This window comes from Sinohyriopsis cumingii, chromosome 3, assembly GCF_028554795.1.
Source record: "Sinohyriopsis cumingii isolate HCF-2022 chromosome 3, ASM2855479v2, whole genome shotgun sequence".
NCBI lineage: Eukaryota > Metazoa > Mollusca > Bivalvia > Unionida > Unionidae > Sinohyriopsis > Sinohyriopsis cumingii.
The window spans coordinates 7,160,210-7,183,561 of NC_142963.1; the positions used below are offsets into that span (position 1 = coordinate 7,160,210).

The 23,352-nt window shown below is 34.1% G+C and overlaps 1 protein-coding gene across 2 annotated transcripts in view; it reads left to right on the forward strand.

Annotated features, from left to right (window-relative positions):
- LOC149802426 (dolichyldiphosphatase 1-like) overlaps nt 1-21,890 on the forward strand; it is a 60,416-nt gene extending 38,526 nt beyond the window's left edge. For both annotated transcript variants that reach the window (XM_089951636.1, XM_089951637.1), the window contains one exon: nt 18,792-21,890. In XM_089951636.1, coding sequence (XP_089807762.1) covers nt 18,792-18,831 — 40 coding nt within the window. In that variant the 3' untranslated portion in view covers nt 18,832-21,890. The remainder of the gene's footprint in view (nt 1-18,791) is intronic.
- Nucleotides 21,891-23,352: the final 1,462 nt, after the last annotated feature.

Consider the following 23,352-nt stretch of genomic DNA (forward strand, 5'->3'; position numbering starts at 1 on the left):
CAGAAATCTTGGTAACATTAGTTTGCCAGGTTTTTAAAAAAAATTCTCTTATGATTTTCTATTACGACTTTATGGTTTTAAACTAAATAACAGAAAGAAGTGAAACCTGTTTAACAAGTTAGTAAAATTAACAAATAATTTATTCTGCTAAGTTGCAAAGTGAAAATTTAAAAAGAACTTTCAGTATTGTGAATGGAGTCCCACATAATCCTAAATGGTCTGTCACAAGTTCAGAAGTATAGAATGTTCCGAATGATATCCAGTATTGAATGTGCTGATGTACCAAGAGTCTTGAAAGTACTATTTTGCTAATAGTAATGATGTATGACAATGATATAACCCAGAATGTCTTTAAATAAAGTCAGAATAATCCCAAAGTAGTGTTTTGGTCCAAAAGATCAATGAGTACTCTGTAATTCCAATGAATAATTTAAGTAAATGACTCCTCTCAAATTATATCTGAACACAACAGCAAATTATTTCAGACTGAATGAATAATTTTGTTTACCACATCCTTATATGCTACTTTCATTTGACCTATGGCACAATAAAATGCCCAGGATGTGGGTCCCAAGTTCCCTTCCAGAACAGTCTTAGTTTGTAAATAAGGTTTATCCCTGAACTCAGTTTGAAGTAAACATCTTTAATAAAAATGACAAAAGTTAGGTAGACACAAACCTCAGCCTAGATAATAGTCATATAGCCCAGCACTGCACCTTCAGTCATGGACAAAGGTCAAGCACACAATATAAATTAAAAATAAAAGACATTTAGCAATGTAGTGTTACAGAAACTTATTGATTTGGAGGTTATTTGGTCCAAGGTCAAGGTCACTGCAGCTGAAAATGTGATTTTCCTTTCTGCATTTGTCAAAGTTATCTCAACCTAATTTTCATCAGATTTCATTAATAGATTATACTTGAGAAGGGGAAACTCTGTATTGATTCAGAAGCAGAGGTGAAATGTGATGGTCATAAAAGTCTAAATAATTGTTTTGTTTCTGGTCGTTAAGTTTATTTGTTTATCTGAATTTGTTCAAACTTCATATCTAGTTTTCAGTTGGGCAGAGGTACCTCCACATTGGTTCTTTAGCTCGGAGGTCAAGGTCACATGAGCTATCATAATTTTGGGTTACACATGACATGTTTATTCATAAATTTCCCACAGCTTCATGGTTGCATTCAGATAGGTCAGGTTTCCTGGATCCAAATTTCATTAAACTTTATAGGTGGTCTACACTTGAGCTGAGGTACCACTCTGTTGATTTTCAAACAGTTCAAGGTCACAGAAGCTGAAATTGTCATTTTGGGTTCCACTTGATAAGTCTGCTTTACAGTTTCCCAATTTATATTGACTATATTTGATTGAAGGAAAGAACCTGTTAATTTCACATTTATATCGCCACAGTTTTTTGGATAGGGGCTTGAAATATTCTTTTGATGGCCAATTTTAGCTCACCTCTACAAAGTAGATAACTTATACTATCCCCAGAATCAACATCAATCTTAGCATAGTATCGCTACTTATTATACCCTATTTTTGTACACCCCCTTACTGCATCTCAGCCATTCATTCTTCCTTGATTCTGAGCAACAATTTAGAGTGTTTCATGGCATCTAAACCCTGATGAGTTTTTTCTTAGCGACTTATTACATCCTAAATAAAATTGGTGCCAATCTGATATCCAGTATAGCTGAAACCATGGCTATCTTTAAAATCTTGTTATTACTACTCTACCAAAACCAGAGATTCTGAAATCACTGTATTTGCCAGACATGGCAGCAGACCAAAGGTTTTGATGGTTGCATCCTCTGAGCAACCAGGCATCGGTTATAGTATCTCTCAGATATAATTATATTAAATTGTCTTTGATTTTTAAGTTCATTAAACATAAGTACCATAGCTAAGTAAAATTAAAAAGTCATTAGGTCTGGTGTGAAAGGTGTGACAGCTTATCTCCTGGACTTATAAAAAAAAACTATAATAAGGGTATGTGCTGTAAACATTGCATCAGTCCTTCACATCATGTGGTACTAGAAGCTGCTTCACTTGGTGCTGAGCATTAGGAGGTTAGTGTTAGGACTCTTTGGCCTGGTGTTAGGATAATGTGACTGGGTGGGACATGATGCCACATGTCTGCGGCATGATGGCTCAATGCTAGATGTCACTATAAGCTGCCAAACTGTAGACATTGTAATGATATGACTGCAAATTTTTTGAAGCGACATTCAAAATCTAAATCGCCCACCCACCCACATCATGTGGTATTTTACATGTATTGTGTTGCAGTCTCAGCACATCATACCTTTAGGACAAAATATGTGAAGTCTTGGCCTGAATGAAGAAAAAAGATAATATCCACAATGTGTAACTTTTATTATCATCCTCCCAAACTTATTTTTGCACCTGATCAAATAAGAGTTCACCATCTGACTTTATTGAAAATGCCTGTCAATTGGATATTGTGTATCCTTGTCATAGTCAGCTTTCTCACCCATGCGACAGAGAAATCTACTTGTGTTGCTAACCTTACTTTTCCTGTCTCAGTCTAGTCATCTCAGACCAGTCGTCTCAGTCAAGGTGTCCACGCACTCAGAACTACTTTTTAAAAAAGAAACCCCAGTTGAATCAAAAATATACCTGCACTATTTAATGACAAATAATACACTTACCAGCCAGAAGTAATCATTTATCCATCAACACATTAATCCATAAGCAAATTTCACTATAGCACATGCCATATTTCCAGGACAGAAAAATAAATGTTCAAAGAATCTGTGAACTTGAAAGTTTAGCACATGGTTATCTGCTAGAGTCTGTTTTTGGAAGTTCTTTTATACATGGGGGTAATTTTATAATCAATATTAAGGACAACACAAGTATGTCACACAGTTTCACCTCCTCCAAAGAAAAGAATAGTTATATACAATAGTGACACAGAACTCTAATTACCCTTGAATAATCTAAAGAAAGATGTTACTCTTCGTTTCAGCTTGTACTAAGTATAATTACAATAGAGCTGAGTAGCCAATACCGTTTTATTGTTTACAATATAAATTTTCAAAATTGGAACTGATGAAAATAAAACAGTTTCTTGTAATAAATATTAATTATTTATTATCAATTTCATATAACATCCATATATTAAATGTAATAATACTTCATTATTGTGCAACGTTTTATGTTGTTATTTTTCTTTGCTCACGCGTATAAACTGTGTACTTCGGATGCAACAGTCACACCACAGCCCTCATTAACATATTTATATTTATGCGCCGTTTGTAAACATTGGACGTGAACACTAATGACAAATTCTTTTTTACTTTAAAGGAAAATATTGGGTGAGAAAAATAATCTACGTTGGGGTTTGGACCGATACAAGGAAATCCCATTCGCAGGTTTATATTATATGTCTCCACATGAGGCTTGCCTCGTGGGGAGACATAATATAAACCCTTGACTGAGATTTCCTTGTCCTGGTCCAAACCCTAACATAGATTCTATATATCTTGTTATAGTTGATAAATAATTTTTAAAGGCAAAAGAGTAGAATAGAATACTGTTTTGGGTGATATTCTGTAGCATAGTTTCTGAAAGAATAAATGATTTTTATAAAGACCTAGTCTGAAAAACCAGTTAATCTTGGAAAGATACACAAAAGCAACAGCAGAGACACATTAGGTATATGTATGTTTTCTTTTCTGTCACAACTGTCCATATCTCCTGTGAATGTTTTTATATTATGGCCTTCAGATTCTAGCAAGACCCATTAGAATTTCAGGTACCAAAACCTGAATTGATGGTTGTCACCTGAATTGATGGTTGTTACCTGAATTAATGGCTGTCACTTGAATTGATGGTTGTCACAGGTTTTCACTAGAAGACTTCTTATGTTGTCCTGTTAGTCTTAAATGAAAATGGTGCCAATCAGACATCTAATATGGCCTCCTTTGGGCTTTCAGTGAAACACTTGTCCACTTGGTACGGAATGAAAATGGTACCAATCAGACATCTAATATGGCCACCTTTGGGTTTTCAGTGAAACACTTGTCCCCTTGGTATGGAATGAAAATGGTGCCAATCAGACAACTAATATGGCCACCTTTGGGTTTTCAGTGAAACACTTGTCCACTTGGTATGGAATGAAAATGGTGCTGACCTGGCCTCCAAGATTGCTTACAGATCTTTCTGTTGCTACTTAATTATTTGTTGTAGATACATCAGAAGAATATCTTGTATGATACTTCAGTAACTTTTTTCCCAAAAGAATATTACAGATTTAACCAAATTTAGCATGTTTTATCTCAACATCGTCATTTTTAGTGATCTGCCTGCCATGATATTAGGTTCAAGGTCAAAAGCCATGGCTAATGGTACAGCAAGTCAGGTATGTTATGAGCATGTTATCTCAGAGATAAAGAAAATGTTTTTTTCATACCAAATTTTATATGCTAAAGTTTGTCAGGAATATCACAGATGGTTTGAATGCCCTACAAGTAAAAAGAAAAAGCTGTCTTATCTTGGATTCCTGAAAATGCTTACCAGCTACTAAATTGTCAGGCTAGAGGGCAACTGTTGGACCTAAATCAACTCAGGGAATCATATGGCATGTCGGCACAATATTGGCTGTTATAGTGTCATTTAAAAGTTCAGTTGTAAATATTTGAAAATTCAAAATTGCCACAGAAGTTTAGTTATAAAAGGGACCAATATTTTTCACTGTCTTGACCACTTGAGTCTAAAAAAAATTTCTGCATTGTAATTAATGATTACATTGGCTACTTGATGGGTCTAACAACTTCATTGAGACAATTTTTTTATTACATTCTAGTTTTCCGCCCATGATAAGGGGTGCCTCCCATCACTCACTGAAATCTCCTGTGTACTCAAAATTACTATTTTTTTAAAAATCCTGAACAGAAATATTTCCATTTTTTTTTCACACCATACTTCTAGCTTAATCTGTTTACAGTAAAGACATCCTGTGATCATGTGACCTGTCTTTCACAGGGTGAGCATGACACTTTTGTTGTAATTTCAAGAGACAGTAACCTAGCATACCTGCCATATTCAGACAGTGTTTGGGGGTTTCTGAGACTCAAAAAATGTGTTTTGAGGTCCCAATTTGGGTCAGAGCATTCAATAAAAAAAATGCAATGTCAAATTGAAAATAAGCTATCTTTTCATAGAAAGAAGATGACTGTTTGGCTGTGTTGGCAAACCCTCCTGTCTGCTGAGGTGTCTTTGTCACCCCTGTCCCTACTTAATGATGAGAATTATGATACCAAACTGAAGAAAGATGTGACAGAAATACACCACAATATGGTGAAAAATCTCATAATACAAAAAAAAGGGATTTAGAATCTTATTAACCTCATCTGTTCTCCGAGGTTTTATCTCCTTCCTAAAATACATAAATACGTTATTCCAGGAAAAATCCCTGGGAGACCAGTTATAACTGGAAACAATTCACCAGCAGAAAAAAATAAGTAGCCTCATTGATGACCACATCAATCCATATCAAGGACATGATAAAGTTCAAGTCCATTTGTATATCAAGGACATGATAAAGTTCAAGTCCATTTGTATATCAAGGACATGATAAAGTTCAAGTCCATTTGTATATCAAGGACATGATAAAGTTCAAGTCCATTTGTATATCAAGAACATGATAAAGTTCAAGTCCATTTGTATATCAAGGACATGATAAAGTTCAGGCAATTCACAATTTACTGCATGAATTCTTCTTGGTCACAATGGATGTCACCTTTCTTTACACCAATATACCGAACCATGAAGGTTTAACCTCTATAGCTAGAACCCTAGATATAAATAAACTGAATTATTGTCTCTCACATCATAGCATCTTGGCTTTATTAAAATTGGTATTGCATTGCAACAATTTTGCACTTATTATCTACAAATTGGTGGAACCGTGATGGGAACAAATGTGACCCCATCATACGCCAATATTTTTATAAGTGAGCTTGAACAGAAGTGCTAAAATTGGCACCCTGTAAATCATACATCTGTCTTAGGTTTATTGATGATATATTTATGATACGGATCGGATCTGAGATGGAATTAAATAAATTTCACCTGTACTGTAACAGTTCCCATAAAATTATTAAATTTACAATGGAATATTCAAAGGACAAAATCATGTTCCTAGATACTAGTTATTCGTGAAAATAACACAATGGTTTATACTCTCAACCTACAGATAACATTGTTATCTACATTATGACTCCTATCGTCCATACCACTAAAAAATCAGGTCCATTTAATCAGTTATTAAGAATTAGAAAAATCTGTACTAAACAACCGGACTTTGAAAAACATGCCTCCAATTTAATTCAATTTTATGAAAGAAGAGCCTATCCAACTGTGATTCTGAGACTTTTCAAACAGCAAGCCGACTGGATCATTCAGAATTTGCACTCAAAAATCTCTGGCCTATTATCAAACAGTCTTCCAGAGATTTTCCATGATCAACCGATTTTTATACAGAGGATTGGTTATAAACTCAGTAACCAATTAATAAGAGCTAAATTTTCAAGAAAACATCTTGGCCTTTCTGGAAAAACTTTCGCAAACAAAGTATTAGATTGAGAAACCATTCATTGCAGTAGAACGGTAAAAACTTAAACCTTTGAAAGTTCATTTATTAACCTCAAATATAAATAAAATCTTAGAGGACATTGTACCACATGTAATGTCATCTATTTACTCACCTGCACAAAATGTGGTTAACAATCTATAGGTGAAACAAAAAGGGAATTCCAAGTAAGAATAAAAAAGCACTTGAGGGATTATCCATAATCATAAAGATTCCCTGGTGTCTAAGCATTATAATCTATCTGACCACAACAAAGATTGTGTTAAATATCCGATAATAGAAACTATTAAATCTGATCCAGAGCTCTCTAGTAGCACTTTCTATAGGAAGATAGGGAACTTTATTGGATGTACCAATTACATACTCAACATCAAGTAGGTATTAACATCTTGGTCTAAATGGGAGTTCAGTCATTTTTAAGTCTGTCTTTTCATAGAAGCCTATTGAAAATGTTTGGAAATTCAAATCTAGATTTTTTAAAAAATGAATTATCTGTTTTTTCAAAGAATTTAATACACTTACAAAGAAAGAAATATTTGGTAGACTCAGCATTATGAAATATCAACACCATACACATGTGCAGACACTCACATAATCACAAACATACTGACATTAAATAAAAACATGCATCAAGTTTATGTCTTTAAAATCCACTGGATGGCAAAATACATGCTTAGCCTGATGCAGCCTTGGGGTGGTGGGGGCTGGTGAAGGTAATGCATCATTAGTGTTCATCTTTATACTCACTAGAAACCAGATGGTACTGTTGTCCAAACTTACCTGTTGGATTCTTAGAGCAAATGCTGGTCAGAACTGAGTTGTTTGTGACTATATTGTTAGCAATGAACAGTATTTCATGCAGTTTGACCACACGTATACTTTTCTCAATAGAAAAATGAATATGCATCACGTATAGGACTGACCATTTCATTGGGGGGATGGGAGAAAGTAATATTTTTAAGTTTAGTGGGGTCTTACAGGTAGTACATCAGTAATTAATGCCCCTATCCATTTCGGGTATTAACACTTTATCAACACAAATCGACTGTGCTAAAACGAGCATATGCTTATTATTGTCTTTCAGTTATTGTCTTTCAGTCAATCAGTTTCATGCCTAAAATCATCTTGAAAAGCATGGGTCAATTAATACTTAGTATTTTAACAATATTAAGAATAAAGAGAACTAATCTGACTGTTCAGTTCAGCATGATCAAGATGGTACTCCTATTTCAGCAGATGTCGCATACTTCAGAAGGACTAAATATAGATATGTTTGTAGTATGTGCAACAAATTAAATTCTCCCCCATGCCACTGTGCTTGACAAAGAAAAACTTCATCTACCTGAATTTTGAAATTTATTTTTGCTGCGGTTTTTTCTTGCTTTACTGTGAGCAGAAATGAATCACAGTTAAACACTATTCCAACAACTGAAATAGGTAATGATGTTTTGCATTTTAGATATGGAGTAAAAATCAGACTTAAAAGGAAAGTTGCCACTGATCACAGTCTTTATTAAAGTTAGCTTCAGCTTATTTACTCAGTGCCGTGGTTTCATAATACAGGTTCTTTAGCGCATCTCTTTGACATGTTTAATTGCAGACAAATCGGGTTGTTCTACTTTGTGTCCTTTACATATGCAAATTAATGAAATGGACTCTACTACAGCAGAATTTGACACATCTGCCTAGCAGGTCTCGCCAGCCAATTAAGTAATCTCTGAAAGGTGGTTGTTCATCTCAGACTGCCTTACCTTTTAATTGTCTCTATATCAGGTCTTTCTCCTTAGGAAAGGTTTAGCTGATTATGCTGATTTTAGGCATAATTATGTTATGGAAGTCAAGAAATTTTTTTAATTAAAAACTTTATGGCAAAGATTCCTGAAAGTTATGTTTTTCAAAACATGACTATGTGGGTGTGTCCAAAATTGTGCTTTTCATGTGGTGTTGCATGTTATTGCAGATAGGAGCTAAAGGCGATCATTGTATTATACTACAGTTTGATCGATACTAATAAAAACTGATTAAAGACATTAATGAATTATGGTTGGATTACTAAAGATCTCAAGTGACATTAATAATTAGCTTTACTTGGATTCTCTCAGCAGGGTCTTTTTGGCTTCATTGTTTGAAGTTTTGTCAAGAAAGATTATACTGTGTGTGATCAGAAGTACATGTAATTCAGAAAGGATTTTAGATGCTAATGGATTATGATTGGATTAGTTATTACTAAAAAGTTAAAGTGGCAAAACAGGTCAGTTTTTCTTTGGTATTTGATGTTTGTTGAGATATCTAAGCACATATTACTTCCCAAAGCTGAAACACCAAAATCTAAAGAAACAAAATATCAAACAAAATTAAATTATGTATCAAAATAGGAATTTCAGTGACTGGAATCAAGTTCACAGGGACATGAATACGCATTCTGCCATTGCTGTAAAGTCAGTATATGTATATGTGTGTGTGTGTGTGTGTGTGTGTATATATATATATATATATATATATATATATATATATATATATTATTAGAGCTATGCATCTGAACCTGGTTCCACACAATCTTTTTTGTTATCTTTGTATGGTTAGGTTATGCTTACAAGGCAGATGGATGAGTGCCCTTAAGGATCACTCTCACCCTTGTTATGTATATTTAATCTGTATTGTTTGTTAGTTGTTTTTTTTATTCTCTATGATTATGTTATGTATAATTGTATTTTGGACTTGACCTTGTCCAAAATCATGTTCATGTTGTACCTGACCAGTAGCTTTTATTTTGGTAAAAGAATAATACATAGTTAATATTTCCCAGTATCTGTGGGTTAAATATTAAGATCATTATCAAATTGAGGTAAACATTTATTTGGGTCTTGGTCTATGACATTGGTATTGTGGTATTCCCATCAAATAGGCTGTAGTACGTGATGTTAACCACATTATTTTTATAACTTTAGTAACAGATCTTGTCTTGTTTATAACTTAGATTTGTTTATAATGAAATTTGGACCTACATCCTGGCTCTTCTTTTGTGTCTTAGTTTTTTTATATAATCTTCTTTTCTTGAAAAATTAATCATTCTTGCTTGACATCTTTAGGCTGAATCAGTCTATTGTTGTGTTTAGCATTTGATTTGGGTGAAATTCTTTATTTAAATTATTATTCACTGGAAATACATAGTGCTCATAAATAATATTTTTTTACACAAACATTAACTTGGAATTATAGTGAATTCAAACAAGGGCATATCGGATTATCTTATTATGATTAATTGGAAGACTTAATACATCATCACACTTCAGGCTTCTTGTACATTAGAACATTCAAGACTACAGGCACAGACCGCTCCGGTGGCCTAGTGGTTAGAGCATCCGCCTTGGATGCAGGAGGTTGTGGGTTCAATCTCTGGCCGAGTCATACCAAAGATTTACAAAAATGGTACTAACAGCTGCCTTGCTAGGAGCTCAGCATTAAGAGGTTAGTGTTAGGACTGGTCGGCCTGGTGTCAGGATAATGTGACTGGTAGGACATCATGCTACATGTCTGCTGCATTATGCCCCATTGCTAGACATCACTATAAACTGTCACGTTGCAGACATCATAGTGATATGACTGAAAAATTGTTAAAGCTACGTTAAAAATCCAAATCACACACACTACAGGCACAGCAATGCCTTCTTCACTAGATCTTAATTTAAATACCACAGGAATTTAATTAGAACTGTATTCATTAGGACTGGTAATAGGACATTTTGTACTATTTGGGATTACCTCATACTACTGTAAGCTTTTTTTTAAATTAAATTTTTACTTTATATTCTAGAGAAATAAATTATTTGTTGAATTGACAAAACTTTTAGATTTTTGCTCTTTTCTATTACTTTGTTTAAGACCATAAAGTCAAAATCCTCAGTCCCAATGAGTTTGAGTCTCAGTTTCACCAGTGTGGGTATATGGGAAAGCTTCCCAGTAACCTTCCATGGGTCAGTGATTATTCTTAGGGCCCTCCTGTGTTCTTGCACCACCAGATATACTGGTAGCCCTGTATAGCATATCATGTGCTAAAATATTGCAGTTAACCCCACAAAACAAAACCAAGCCAAACTTCTTGTAAATCTCATCATATCAAATGCTGCTGTGATGATATTAATACATTAAAACCCATCATGAAAGACCACTCCATCTGTCAAGTATTATGTCACTCAGTACAAGGTCATCTTGTTATGTATTTTGTTCTTGAACATTATTAAATTGGGTCATGAAGTTGTTTAACAAGTCAGGTTTTGCAGTGCTTATCAACAAAATGCACAGATGTAAGTGTCAATCATGGAAAAGAAATAGTTTAGCTATGGTGTATACAGACCTGCATGTTTGGAAATGCAGGTGAGCTGGTACGATATGCATCTGTTGATTCCCATTTTGTTTTGAAACAAATGAACTATGAAAAACTACATGCTTGCACAGTTCTTATCTGCCTTCTTCGGAATAATTTTTTTTAAAATTATGTTCAATTAGATTGCCCACTGTCTTACCAGTGTACAACAATTTTAGTATTAGATTGCCCACGGTCTTACCAGTGTAAAACAATCTTAGTATTAGATTGCCCTCTGCCTTACCAGTCTAAAACAATCTTAGTATTAGATTGCCCACTGTCTTACCAGTGCTGAACAATTTTAGTATTAGTTGCCCTCTGCCTTACCAGTGTAAAACAAGTTTAGTTATTAGATTGCCCACTACCTTACCAGTGTAAAACAATTTTAGTATTAGATTGCCCTCTGCCTTACCAGTATAACACAATTTTAGTATTAGTTGCCCTCTGCCTTACCAGTGTATAACAATTTTAGTATTAGTTGCCCTCTGCCTTACCAGTGTAACACAATCTTAGTATTAGATTGCCCTCTGCCTTACCAGTATAACACAATCTTAGTATTAGATTGCCCACTGTCTTAACAGTATAAAATAATTTTAGTATTACATTGCCCTCTGCCTTAACAGTGTAAAACAATTTTAGTATTAGATTGCCCACTACCTTACCAGTGTAAAACAATTTTAGTATTAGATTGCCCTCTGCCTTACCAATGTAAAACAATTTTAGTATTAGATTGCCCTCTGCCTTACCATTATAACACTATTTTAGTATTAGATTGCCCACTGCCTTACCAGTGTAAAACAGTTTTAGTATTAGATTGCCCTCTGCCTTACCAGTGTAAAACAATCTCAGTATTAGATTGCCCACTGCCTAACCAGTGTAAAACAATTTTAGTGTTTGTTGCCTTCTCTCTTACCAGTATAATACAATTTAGTACTAGATTGCCCTCTGCCTTACCAGTGTAAAACAATTTTAGTATTAGTTGCCTTCTGCCGTACCAATGTAAAACAATCTTAGTATTAGATTGCCCTCTGCCTTACCAGTGTAAAACAATGTTAGTATTAGTTGCCTTGTGTCTTACCAGTATAACACAATTTTAGTATTAAATTGCCCTCTGCCTTACCATTGTAAAACAATGTTAGTATTAGATTGCTCTCTGCCTTACTAGTATAACACAATGTTAGTATTAGATTGTCCTCTGCCTTACCAGTATAACACAATGTTAATATTAGATTGCCCTCTGCCTTACCAGTATAACACAATGTTAATATTAGATTGCCCTCTGCTTTACCAGTGTAACACAATTTTAGTATTAGATTGCCCTCTGCCTTACCAGTATAACACAATCTTAGTATTAGATTGCCCACTGTCTTACCAGTGTAAAATAATGTTAGTATTAGATTGCCCTGTCTTACCAGTGTAAAACAATTTTAGTATTAGATTGCCCACTGCCTTACCAGTGTAAAACAATTTTAGTATTAGATTGCCCTCTGCCTTACCAGTGTAAAACAATTTTAGTATTAGATTGCCCTCTGCCTTACCAGTGTAAAACAATTTTTGTATTAGATTGCCCTCTGCCTTGCCAGTATAACACTATTTTAGTATTAGATTGCCCTCTGCCTTACCAGTGTAAAACAGTGTTAGTATTAGATTGCCCACTGCCTTACCAGTGTAAAACAATTTTAGTATTTGTTGCCTTCTCCCTTACCAGTATAATACAATTTAGTACTAGATTGCCCTCTGCCTTACCAGTGTAAAACAATTTTTGTATTAGATTGCCCTCTGCCTTACCAGTATAACACTATTTTAGTATTAGATTGCCCACTGCCTTACCAGTGTAAAACAGTTTTAGTATTAGATTGCCCTCTGCCTTACCAGTGTAAAACAATCTCAGTATTAGATTGCCCACTGCCTAACCAGTGTAAAACAATTTTAGTGTTTGTTGCCTTCTCTCTTACCAGTATAATACAATTTAGTACTAGATTGCCCTCTGCCTTACCAGTGTAAAACAATTTTAGTATTAGTTGCCTTCTGCCGTACCAATGTAAAACAATCTTAGTATTAGATTGCCCTCTGCCTTACCAGTGTAAAACAATGTTAGTATTAGTTGCCTTGTGTCTTACCAGTATAACACAATTTTAGTATTAAATTGCCCTCTGCCTTACCATTGTAAAACAATGTTAGTATTAGATTGCTCTCTGCCTTACTAGTATAACACAATGTTAGTATTAGATTGTCCTCTGCCTTACCAGTATAACACAATGTTAGTATTAGATTGCCCTCTGCCTTACCAGTATAACACAATGTTAATATTAGATTGCCCTCTGTTTTACCAGTGTAACACAATTTTAGTATTAGATTGCCCTCTGCCTTACCAGTATAACACAATCTTAGTATTAGATTGCCCACTGTCTTACCAGTGTAAAATAATGTTAGTATTAGATTGCCCTGTCTTACCAGTGTAAAACAATTTTAGTATTAGATTGCCCACTGCCTTACCAGTGTAAAACAATTTTAGTATTAGATTGCCCTCTGCCTTACCAGTGTAAAACAATTTTAGTATTAGATTGCCCTCTGCCTTACCAGTGTAAAACAATTTTTGTATTAGATTGCCCTCTGCCTTGCCAGTATAACACTATTTTAGTATTAGATTGCCCTCTGCCTTACCAGTGTAAAACAATGTTAGTATTAGATTGCCCACTGCCTTACCAGTGTAAAACAATTTTAGTATTTGTTGCCTTCTCTCTTACCAGTATAACACAATTTAGTACTAGATTGCCCTCTGCCTTACCAGTGTAAAACAATTTTAGTATTAGATTGCCCTCTGCCTTACCAGAGTAAAACAATTTTAGTATTAAATTGCCCTCTGCCTTACCAGTGTAAAACAATTTTTGTATTAGATTGCCCTCTGCCTTAACAGTGTAAAACAATTTTAGTATTAGATTGCCCTCTGCCTTACCAGAGTAAAACAATTTTAGTATTAAATTGCCCTCTGCCTTACCAGTGTAAAACAATTTTTGTATTAGATTGCCCTCTGCCTTAACATTGTAAAACAATTTTAGTATTAGATTGCCCACTGCCTTACCAGTGTAAAACAATTTTAGTATTAGATTGCCCTCTGCCTTACCAATGTAAAACAATTTTAGTATTAGATTGCCCTCTGCCTTACCATTATAACACTATTTTAGTATTAGATTGCCCACTGCCTTACCAGTGTAAAACAGTTTTAGTATTAGATTGCCCTCTGCCTTACCAGTGTAAAACAATCTCAGTATTAGATTGCCCACTGCCTAACCAGTGTAAAACAATTTTAGTGTTTGTTGCCTTCTCTCTTACCAGTATAATACAATTTAGTACTAGATTGCCCTCTGCCTTACCAGTGTAAAACAATTTTAGTATTAGTTGCCTTCTGCCGTACCAATGTAAAACAATCTTAGTATTAGATTGCCCTCTGCCTTACCAGTGTAAAACAATGTTAGTATTAGTTGCCTTGTGTCTTACCAGTATAACACAATTTTAGTATTAAATTGCCCTCTGCCTTACCATTGTAAAACAATGTTAGTATTAGATTGCTCTCTGCCTTACTAGTATAACACAATGTTAGTATTAGATTGTCCTCTGCCTTACCAGTATAACACAATGTTAGTATTAGATTGCCCTCTGCCTTACCAGTATAACACAATGTTAATATTAGATTGCCCTCTGCTTTACCAGTGTAACACAATTTTAGTATTAGATTGCCCTCTGCCTTACCAGTATAACACAATCTTAGTATTAGATTGCCCACTGTCTTACCAGTGTAAAATAATGTTAGTATTAGATTGCCCTGTCTTACCAGTGTAAAACAATTTTAGTATTAGATTGCCCACTGCCTTACCAGTGTAAAACAATTTTAGTATTAGATTGCCCTCTGCCTTACCAGTATAAGACAATCTTAGTATTAGATTGCCCACTGCCTTACCAGTGTAAAACAATTTTAGTATTTGTTGCCTTCTCCCTTACCAGTATAACACAATTTAGTACTAGATTGCCCTCTGCCTTACCAGTGTAAAACAATTTTAGTATTAGATTGCCCTCTGCCTTACCAGAGTAAAACAATTTTAGTATTAAATTGCCCTCTGCCTTACCAGTATAACACTATTTTAGTATTAGATTGCCCACTGCCTTACCAGTGTAAAACAATTTTAGTATTAGATTGCCCTCTGCCTTACCAGTGTAAAACAATTTTTGTATTAGATTGCCCTCTGCCTTACCAGTATAACACTATTTTAGTATTAGATTGCCCACTGCCTTACCAGTGTAAAACAATGTTAGTATTAGATTGCCCACTGCCTTACCAGTGTAAAACAATTTTAGTATTTGTTGCCTTCTCTGTTACCAGTATAACACAATTTAGTACTAGATTGCCCTCTGCCTTACCAGTGTAAAACAATTTTAGTATTAGATTGCCCTGCCTTACCAGTGTAAAACAATTTTAGTATTAAATTACCCTCTGCCTTACCAGTGTAAAACAATTTTAGTGTTTGTTGCCTTCTCTCTTACCAGTATAATACAATTTAGTACTAGATTGCCCTCTGCCTTACCAGTGTAAAAAAATTTTAGTATTAGTTGCCTTCTGCCGTACCAATGTAAAACAATCTTAGTATTAGATTGCCCTCTGCCTTACCAGTGTAAAACAATGTTAGTATTAGTTGCCTTGTGTCTTACCAGTATAACACAATTTTAGTATTAAATTGCCCTCTGCCTTACCATTGTAAAACAATGTTAGTATTAGATTGCTCTCTGCCTTACTAGTATAACACAATGTTAGTATTAGATTGTCCTCTGCCTTACCAGTATAACACAATGTTAGTATTAGATTGCCCTCTGCCTTACCAGTATAACACAATGTTAATATTAGATTGCCCTCTGCTTTACCAGTGTAACACAATTTTAGTATTAGATTGCCCTCTGCCTTACCAGTATAACACAATCTTAGTATTAGATTGCCCACTGTCTTACCAGTGTAAAATAATGTTAGTATTAGATTGCCCTGTCTTACCAGTGTAAAACAATTTTAGTATTAGATTGCCCTGTCTTACCAGTGTAAAACAATTTTAGTATTAGATTGCCCACTGCCTTACCAGTGTAAAACAATTTTAGTATTAGATTGCCCTCTGCCTTAACAGTGTAAAACAATTTTAGTATTAGATTGCCCTCTGCCTTACCAGTGTAAAACAATTTTTGTATTAGATTGCCCTCTGCCTTGCCAGTATAACTATTTTAGTATTAGATTGCCCTCTGCCTTACCAGTGTAAAACAATGTTAGTATTAGATTGCCCACTGCCTTACCAGTGTAAAACAATTTTAGTATTTGTTGCCTTCTCCCTTACCAGTATAACACAATTTAGTACTAGATTGCCCTCTGCCTTACCAGTGTAAAACAATTTTAGTATTAGATTGCCCTCTGCCTTACCAGAGTAAAACAATTTTAGTATTAAATTGCCCTCTGCCTTACCAGTGTAAAACAATTTTTGTATTAGATTGCCCTCTGCCTTACCAGTATAACACTATTTTAGTATTAGATTGCCCACTGCCTTACCAGTGTAAAACAATTTTAGTATTAGATTGCCCTCTGCCTTACCAGTGTAAAACAATTTTTGTATTAGATTGCCCTCTGCCTTACCAGTATAACACTATTTTAGTATTAGATTGCCCACTGCCTTACCAGTGTAAAACAATGTTAGTATTAGATTGCCCACTGCCTTACCAGTGTAAAACAATTTTAGTATTTGTTGCCTTCTCTGTTACCAGTATAACACAATTTAGTACTAGATTGCCCTCTGCCTTACCAGTGTAAAACAATTTTAGTATTAGATTGCCCTGCCTTACCAGTGTAAAACAATTTTAGTATTAGATTGCTCACTGTCTTACCAGTGTAAAACAATTTTAGTATTAAATTACCCTCTGCCTTACCAGTGTAAAACAATTTTTGTATTAGATTGCCATCTGCCTTACCAGTATAACACAATATTAGTATTAGATTGCCCTCTGCCTTACCAGTACAACACAATTTTAGTATTAGATTGCCCTCTATCTTACCAGTATAACACAATTTTAATATTAGATTGCCCTCTGTCTTACCAGTATAACACAAGTTTAGTATTAGATTGCCCTCTGCCTTACCAGTGTAACACAATATTAGTATTAGATTGCCCTCTGCCTTACCAGTACAACACAATTTTAATATTAGATTGCCCTCTGTCTTACCAGTATAACACAAGTTTAGTATTAGATTGCCCTCTGCCTTACCAGTATAACACAAGTTTAGTATTAGATTGCCCTCTGTCTTACCAGTATAACACAAGTTTAGTATTAGATTGCCCTCTGCCTTACCAGTATAACACAAGTTTAGTATTAGATTGCCCTCTGCCTTACCAGTATAACACAAGTTTAGTATTAGATTGCCCTCTGTCTTACCAGTATAACACAAGTTTAGTATTAGATTGCCCTCTGCCTTACCAGTATAACACAAGTTTAGTATTAGATTGCCCTCTATCTTACCAGTATAACACAATTTTAATATTAGATTGCCCTCTGTCTTACCAGTATAACACAAGTTTAGTATTAGATTGCCCTCTGCCTTACCAGTATAATACAAGTTTAGTATTAGATTGCCCTCTGTCTTACCAGTATAACACAAGTTTAGTATTAGATTGCCCTCTGCCTTACCAGTATAACACAATTTTAATATTAGATTGCCCTCTGTCTTACCAGTATAACACAAGTTTAGTATTAGATTGCCCTCTATCTTACCAGTATAACACAAGTTTAGTATTAGATTGCCCTCTGCCTTACCAGTATAACACAAGTTTAGTATTAGATTGCCCTCTATCTTACCAGTATAACACAATTTTAATATTAGATTGCCCTCTCTCTTACCAGTATAACACAAGTTTAGTATTAGATTGCCCTCTGCCTTACCAGTGTAACACAAGTTTAGTATTAGATTGCCCTCTGCCTTACCAGTGTAACACAATTTTAATATTAGATTGCCCTCTGTCTTACCAGTATAACACAAGTTTAGTATTAGATTGCCCTCTGCCTTACCAGTGTAAAACAAATTTAGTATAAGATGCAGCAGTAATATATACTGAGAAAATATATCATTTGATTGTAGTTGGGCAATATATTCATAGTTTTGTGTCCATTCTATTATATGTATGTCCATCTGTCTGTTTGTCTAGTTAAGTTTTACATTTAAGTCACTTTGGAAGAATATCTGTATGAAAATGTTATTTTAGTTTCCCTCATCATTTGATTAACATGTTACCTTGTGGGAGCAAATTTTAATCCTTATTGTGTCCTCACAGCAATTTAGAACCCTCATTGTATCCTCACAGTGATTTAGAACCCCTTTTGTGCCCTTGTTTCAATTAAGAACCCTCTTTCTGTCATCACAGCAATTTAGAACCCTCTTTGTGTCCTCTCTGCAATTTAGAACCCTCTTGTGTCCTCACTGCAATTTAGAACCCTCTTTGTGTCCTCACACCAATGCAGTTTACATGTACAAATATAGTTTTATTTTTAGTTATGGTTTGGTATCAAAGATGTATTGATTGATATAAATCATGGCCATTACATAGAAGATTTTCTCAAAAGAGGAAAAAAGGAATAAGGAACATAACTCCTGGCTTTTAAAATAACCATTTGCACAAAACTTGTAGAGTTTACATGAAATTCCTATTAATTATATTGTGCATGAGACAAAAGACTATATTTTGTTATCTGTACATTTGTTTTATAAATTTACAGGTATCCAATTTATTTCAGGAGCAGACAGAGAAAGGTGACAGCTAGAAAATCGCAATAATGGCAAAGTTGATGTGTTAGTGTTGGTGAACAACTATCAGAATATACAGTTATGAAACAGAGTTTGAAGAAAGTGCTGAATGGCCACAAATATGGGACAATTGTACAAAAGTGAGATCATTTGCAATATGGGACACTTGTACAAAAGTGAGATGATTGATGCATTTGCATTGGGCAGCATTTCATTGTTTTTGAGAATAGCATGTGCAGAAGAAAATTGTTTAGAAATAAGAAATGGTATTTTTCTTAAGTGAATGCTAATGGGAACAGTTTTATTTTCATCATCGGCTTAGCTTATAATCACCTTGAGGATTTAAAGATGTTTTACTGTAGTACATTGTGATTTTTATAATGCATGTTTTTTGCAGCAGTGAATTAATTAATGCCCTGAATCCTCACATTCAATATTTTTATCCACATTTTTACAAATTCATTGAATTTCAACCAGAAGGTATCAGAAAAGATATTGTATGTGGTTGTACATCACAGTGTCATGTCACACTATCATGGGTGCAAGATTTCAGATTGTGTTATTGAGTTTGGAGCCACAAATGAAACTGGCTGCATCTACCAATGTGTTAGAATAAGTATTTCATGTTGAGGAAAAATTGTGGACTCATTTTCAGCCAACTAATGGATAGTCAATTGATTTTGAATTTTAATTTCATCAAAATTTAACAACTGTGTTCTGTAGATGTAAGGAATTATTTCATGAATGTAGTGGAAACATTTTTATTGTCACAAGTGGTGAAACCAAGAGAAGTAGTACAGTGAAATATTTCAGAAAATGCAGATTTCCTTTGTATTACATACGTTTAAAGGCAAAAAACATTTAGTTATATGCTTACATAGATTTTCTCCATTCTGTGCCAATGCAGTTAACATTTCATCTAAATAAACTGTATTGCTAGTGATAAAAATAAAATTTAAGAATAATTTGGGCCAGTGACTTTTTATCAGGATGTTTCTTTTGTCAAATTAATGACTGTTTTTATACATAAAATTTAAACAAAATTTTGGTTAATTCATTTCTTGCCTGGATTGATTGTGTGAAGTCCAGCATTGTTGGGTTTCAGATTGCATCATTACAGAGTGGTCACACTTCCATGATTTCTTCAGCATTTTCATACATAATTGAATTTACTCAGAAATGGTAATGTTGCATCACAAGGTAGTATCCTTGTTCCAGGATCTGTGATGTGATCAAAGTTCATGATAGACCAATATGGTAATGTTGCATCACAAGGTAGTACCCTTGTTCCAGGATCTGTGATGTGATCAAAGTTCATGATAGACCAATGTGGTAATGTTGCATCACAAGATAGTACCCTTGTTCCAGGATCTGTGATGTGATCAAAGTTCATGATAGACCAATGTGGTAATGTTGCATCACAAGGTAGTACCCTTGTTCCAGGATCTGTGATGTGATCAAAGTTAATGATAGACCAATGTGGTAATGTTGCATCACAAGGTAGTACCCTTGTTCCAGGATCTGTGATGTGATCAAAGTTCATGATAGACCAATGTGGGTGGTATCAGAGAAAAGAACAAGGATGTAACTTTACAGTGATGTCAGGTAGTATGGATACTTTATGTGCATGAAGAAATGCATTTGTTAAAAAATAAAAGGTTTTTGAGACCATATTTCTTTGGGCAAAGAAAACACTAATTCAAGAATGCGAGCAAAAATCATGGGTCCAGTACACACACACACACACACACACAAAATTGTCCATGCTCTTACTAAATACCCAATTCAAAATACTTTTGCATATTTAAGCATTTAGCAATATAAAGGTCTTTCTGAATCAGACAAGCATAGATTCAGTTGGAAGTACCAAGAAAACTTTGTCTTCTACCTGCATCATAAGAGGAAATTAAAATAAGCTGTCAGTCTTGACAAATTAAAACAAGTTTTTTTTTATATTGTATTTAATGTGGAATATGGCTCAGAAAGCATTTATTATAATAAATAAATAATTGTTTGTAATGGAACAGGTATGGATGATACTGAATATAAAATAGAAATTGATCGTGTGAGTTCAATCACATGTAGTTTGTGACTACTTAAAACCTATTTCTTAGTTGGGGGGTATTTTTAAAAATTTTTTTAATGATACTTAGTCTTTGTTGACGTAAATGTACAGATCTATTTATTGCTGACTATAAACTAAATGTACAATGTTTGCCTTTATAAGATCAATTTATCATGATGGAGAGAAAAACTTAATTTTGTCTCGATATGGAAATATAATATACACAAGGGCAGATGTATTCCCTACTTGGGAAAAGAAGGTAAATCCAGTGGTGATATCACAACAGTGGCAGTACCACTTTAATTGCCATTGTGGCAACATACATTTTTCTTACTTACTTCAGTATTCCTATTATCAGACATAAAATAAAAGGAGAGGGCTGGGATCAATTTGATCCTTTAAGCATTTTATTACAGTCCAATAATAATTACTGAGTTGGGGGGGTTAGTGCAAAAAAATCAAGTTTTATCGTTCAAATCATGTTAGCAACTAAATACATTTACATTATTATTCTTATCTCTTTTTAGCGATGGTGAATTGTTTTTATTTTGATGGAGACTGACCACCTTAAAAAGATTTTATGTGTACATGTATTTTCCACATTAAAATCAATACCAGCTCTTTTAAAATTGCTTTTCAGCATTTTCTGTAAGCATGTGCTAGTTACATTTTGCTTTTAAGCAGATCAGATCTATTTTATCTTAGTGTACTTTCTATTTGAACTGCTATTTTAAACTGACATTCAAAAAACAATATATGCAATCTCTTGATTATTTCTAATGATCTAGAATTCTTACCTCAATGAGACATGTCCAAATGCATGATCAGTTATCAATTTTGTGTTTGACTGTGTGTACCAAAGTTTTCTAGAGACATTACCTAAAGAAAAAGTCACTTTTTGTTTGTGCTTCTTGTTGATACATCGTATTGGCAATGATTATATTGCACTGGTTTTAAAATTATTCTAAATAAGAAATAAATTTGTTCAAATTTTTTACACAATATTAAAAGCTTACAAAAATAATCACTGCTATTCCCTTTTACATCTTATAATGCTTTGACAAGAAACTTTATTTTTTCATTTGCTATTTTCTGTTCGTTACAACTTAATCATAGTAAATTCACAGTAGGAAATGACATGAAATTGTACCAGTAATAGAGCATGTATTTATACATGAATTGAATTGGACACAAATCTTAACTGTTAACAGTTAACATTATTTAACATTATTGTTAAGTTTATCTTAACTGTTAACAGGTTTTTGTCAGATTTTAAGTTCAGCAGATACATGCTTCTGCTGTACTTTTTTAAACTTCAGTTTGAAAACATATTGTGAAAAATAATATTCAACTTTAACTTTGCAACATCAATTTGGTCACAACACATTCCAGATAAAAAATGAGTGTAGGTATTGTTTACATACAAATTGAACTTCGTATTATAGAGCAGGGTGGTCCAACACTGTTGGACACATGGACCAAAAATGTATAGTATGTGGGCCATATATAATTATAGTAAGTATACTATAATTATAGAACTGACTTTTTGTACAAGGGCATTCTACGAAAAATGACCAGCGAGCCTGTAGTTGGACCACTCTCTTATACAGCATTCATAACAGTAAAGAAACTTGAAAATCAATTGCACCACATAACAACGGCATTAGTGAAGTGAAAGCTTTATATGCATAGTGTTTACCAGTAATTCATTTTCAAGCTTTATATGCAAAGTGTTTAATTCATTTTCAAGCTTCATGACTAGGGCTTTATATGCATGACAACATTAATCTGGTTTAAAAACATTAATGAATCTAAAAAAAAAATAACTGTATCTTAATCAGTCTTAACAAATATTATACAAGCACAGAAGAAGGTTGCATCAGTGACTTGATGAATTAAGAAATTTGGTACAGAGCACTTCAGTCAAGTTCAATCTGACATTTTTTTGCTTTTATTTATATTGCTAGTTTTGACTGAATTGTTTGATCCAGACTTGCTGCATGATTTGTTTTGAACTGCCACCAGTTCCTTGCACAAGAGTTCTCACAGCTTGTTTTAGCAGCTCATGCAGTCCTTGGTAAAAAGCCACTGTCAAAATTTATCTAATCCCAATACAGTTTCAAACTACTGATGGTATGATAGCAGACTCTTAGGTTAAATTTGCTGCAGGAAATATGTCAGTAGCAGGCCCTGAAAACAAGATAGAAGTCCAGAATGTCAGTAAAGACCCTGAAAACATGTTACAAAGTCCAACATGACAGTAGAAGACCCTGAAAACAAGCTACAAAGTCCAACATGTCAGTAGCAGACCCTGAAAACAAGCTACAAAGTCCAACACATCGGTAGCAAACCCTGAGAAACAAGCTACAAAGTCCAACATGTAAAACATCCCAACAAAATCATATAAAAATTGATAAATTACAAAAAATTAAAATACTGACAGTAAATCACATAAATCTAGGATGGTAGTATTGGTTTAATGATCG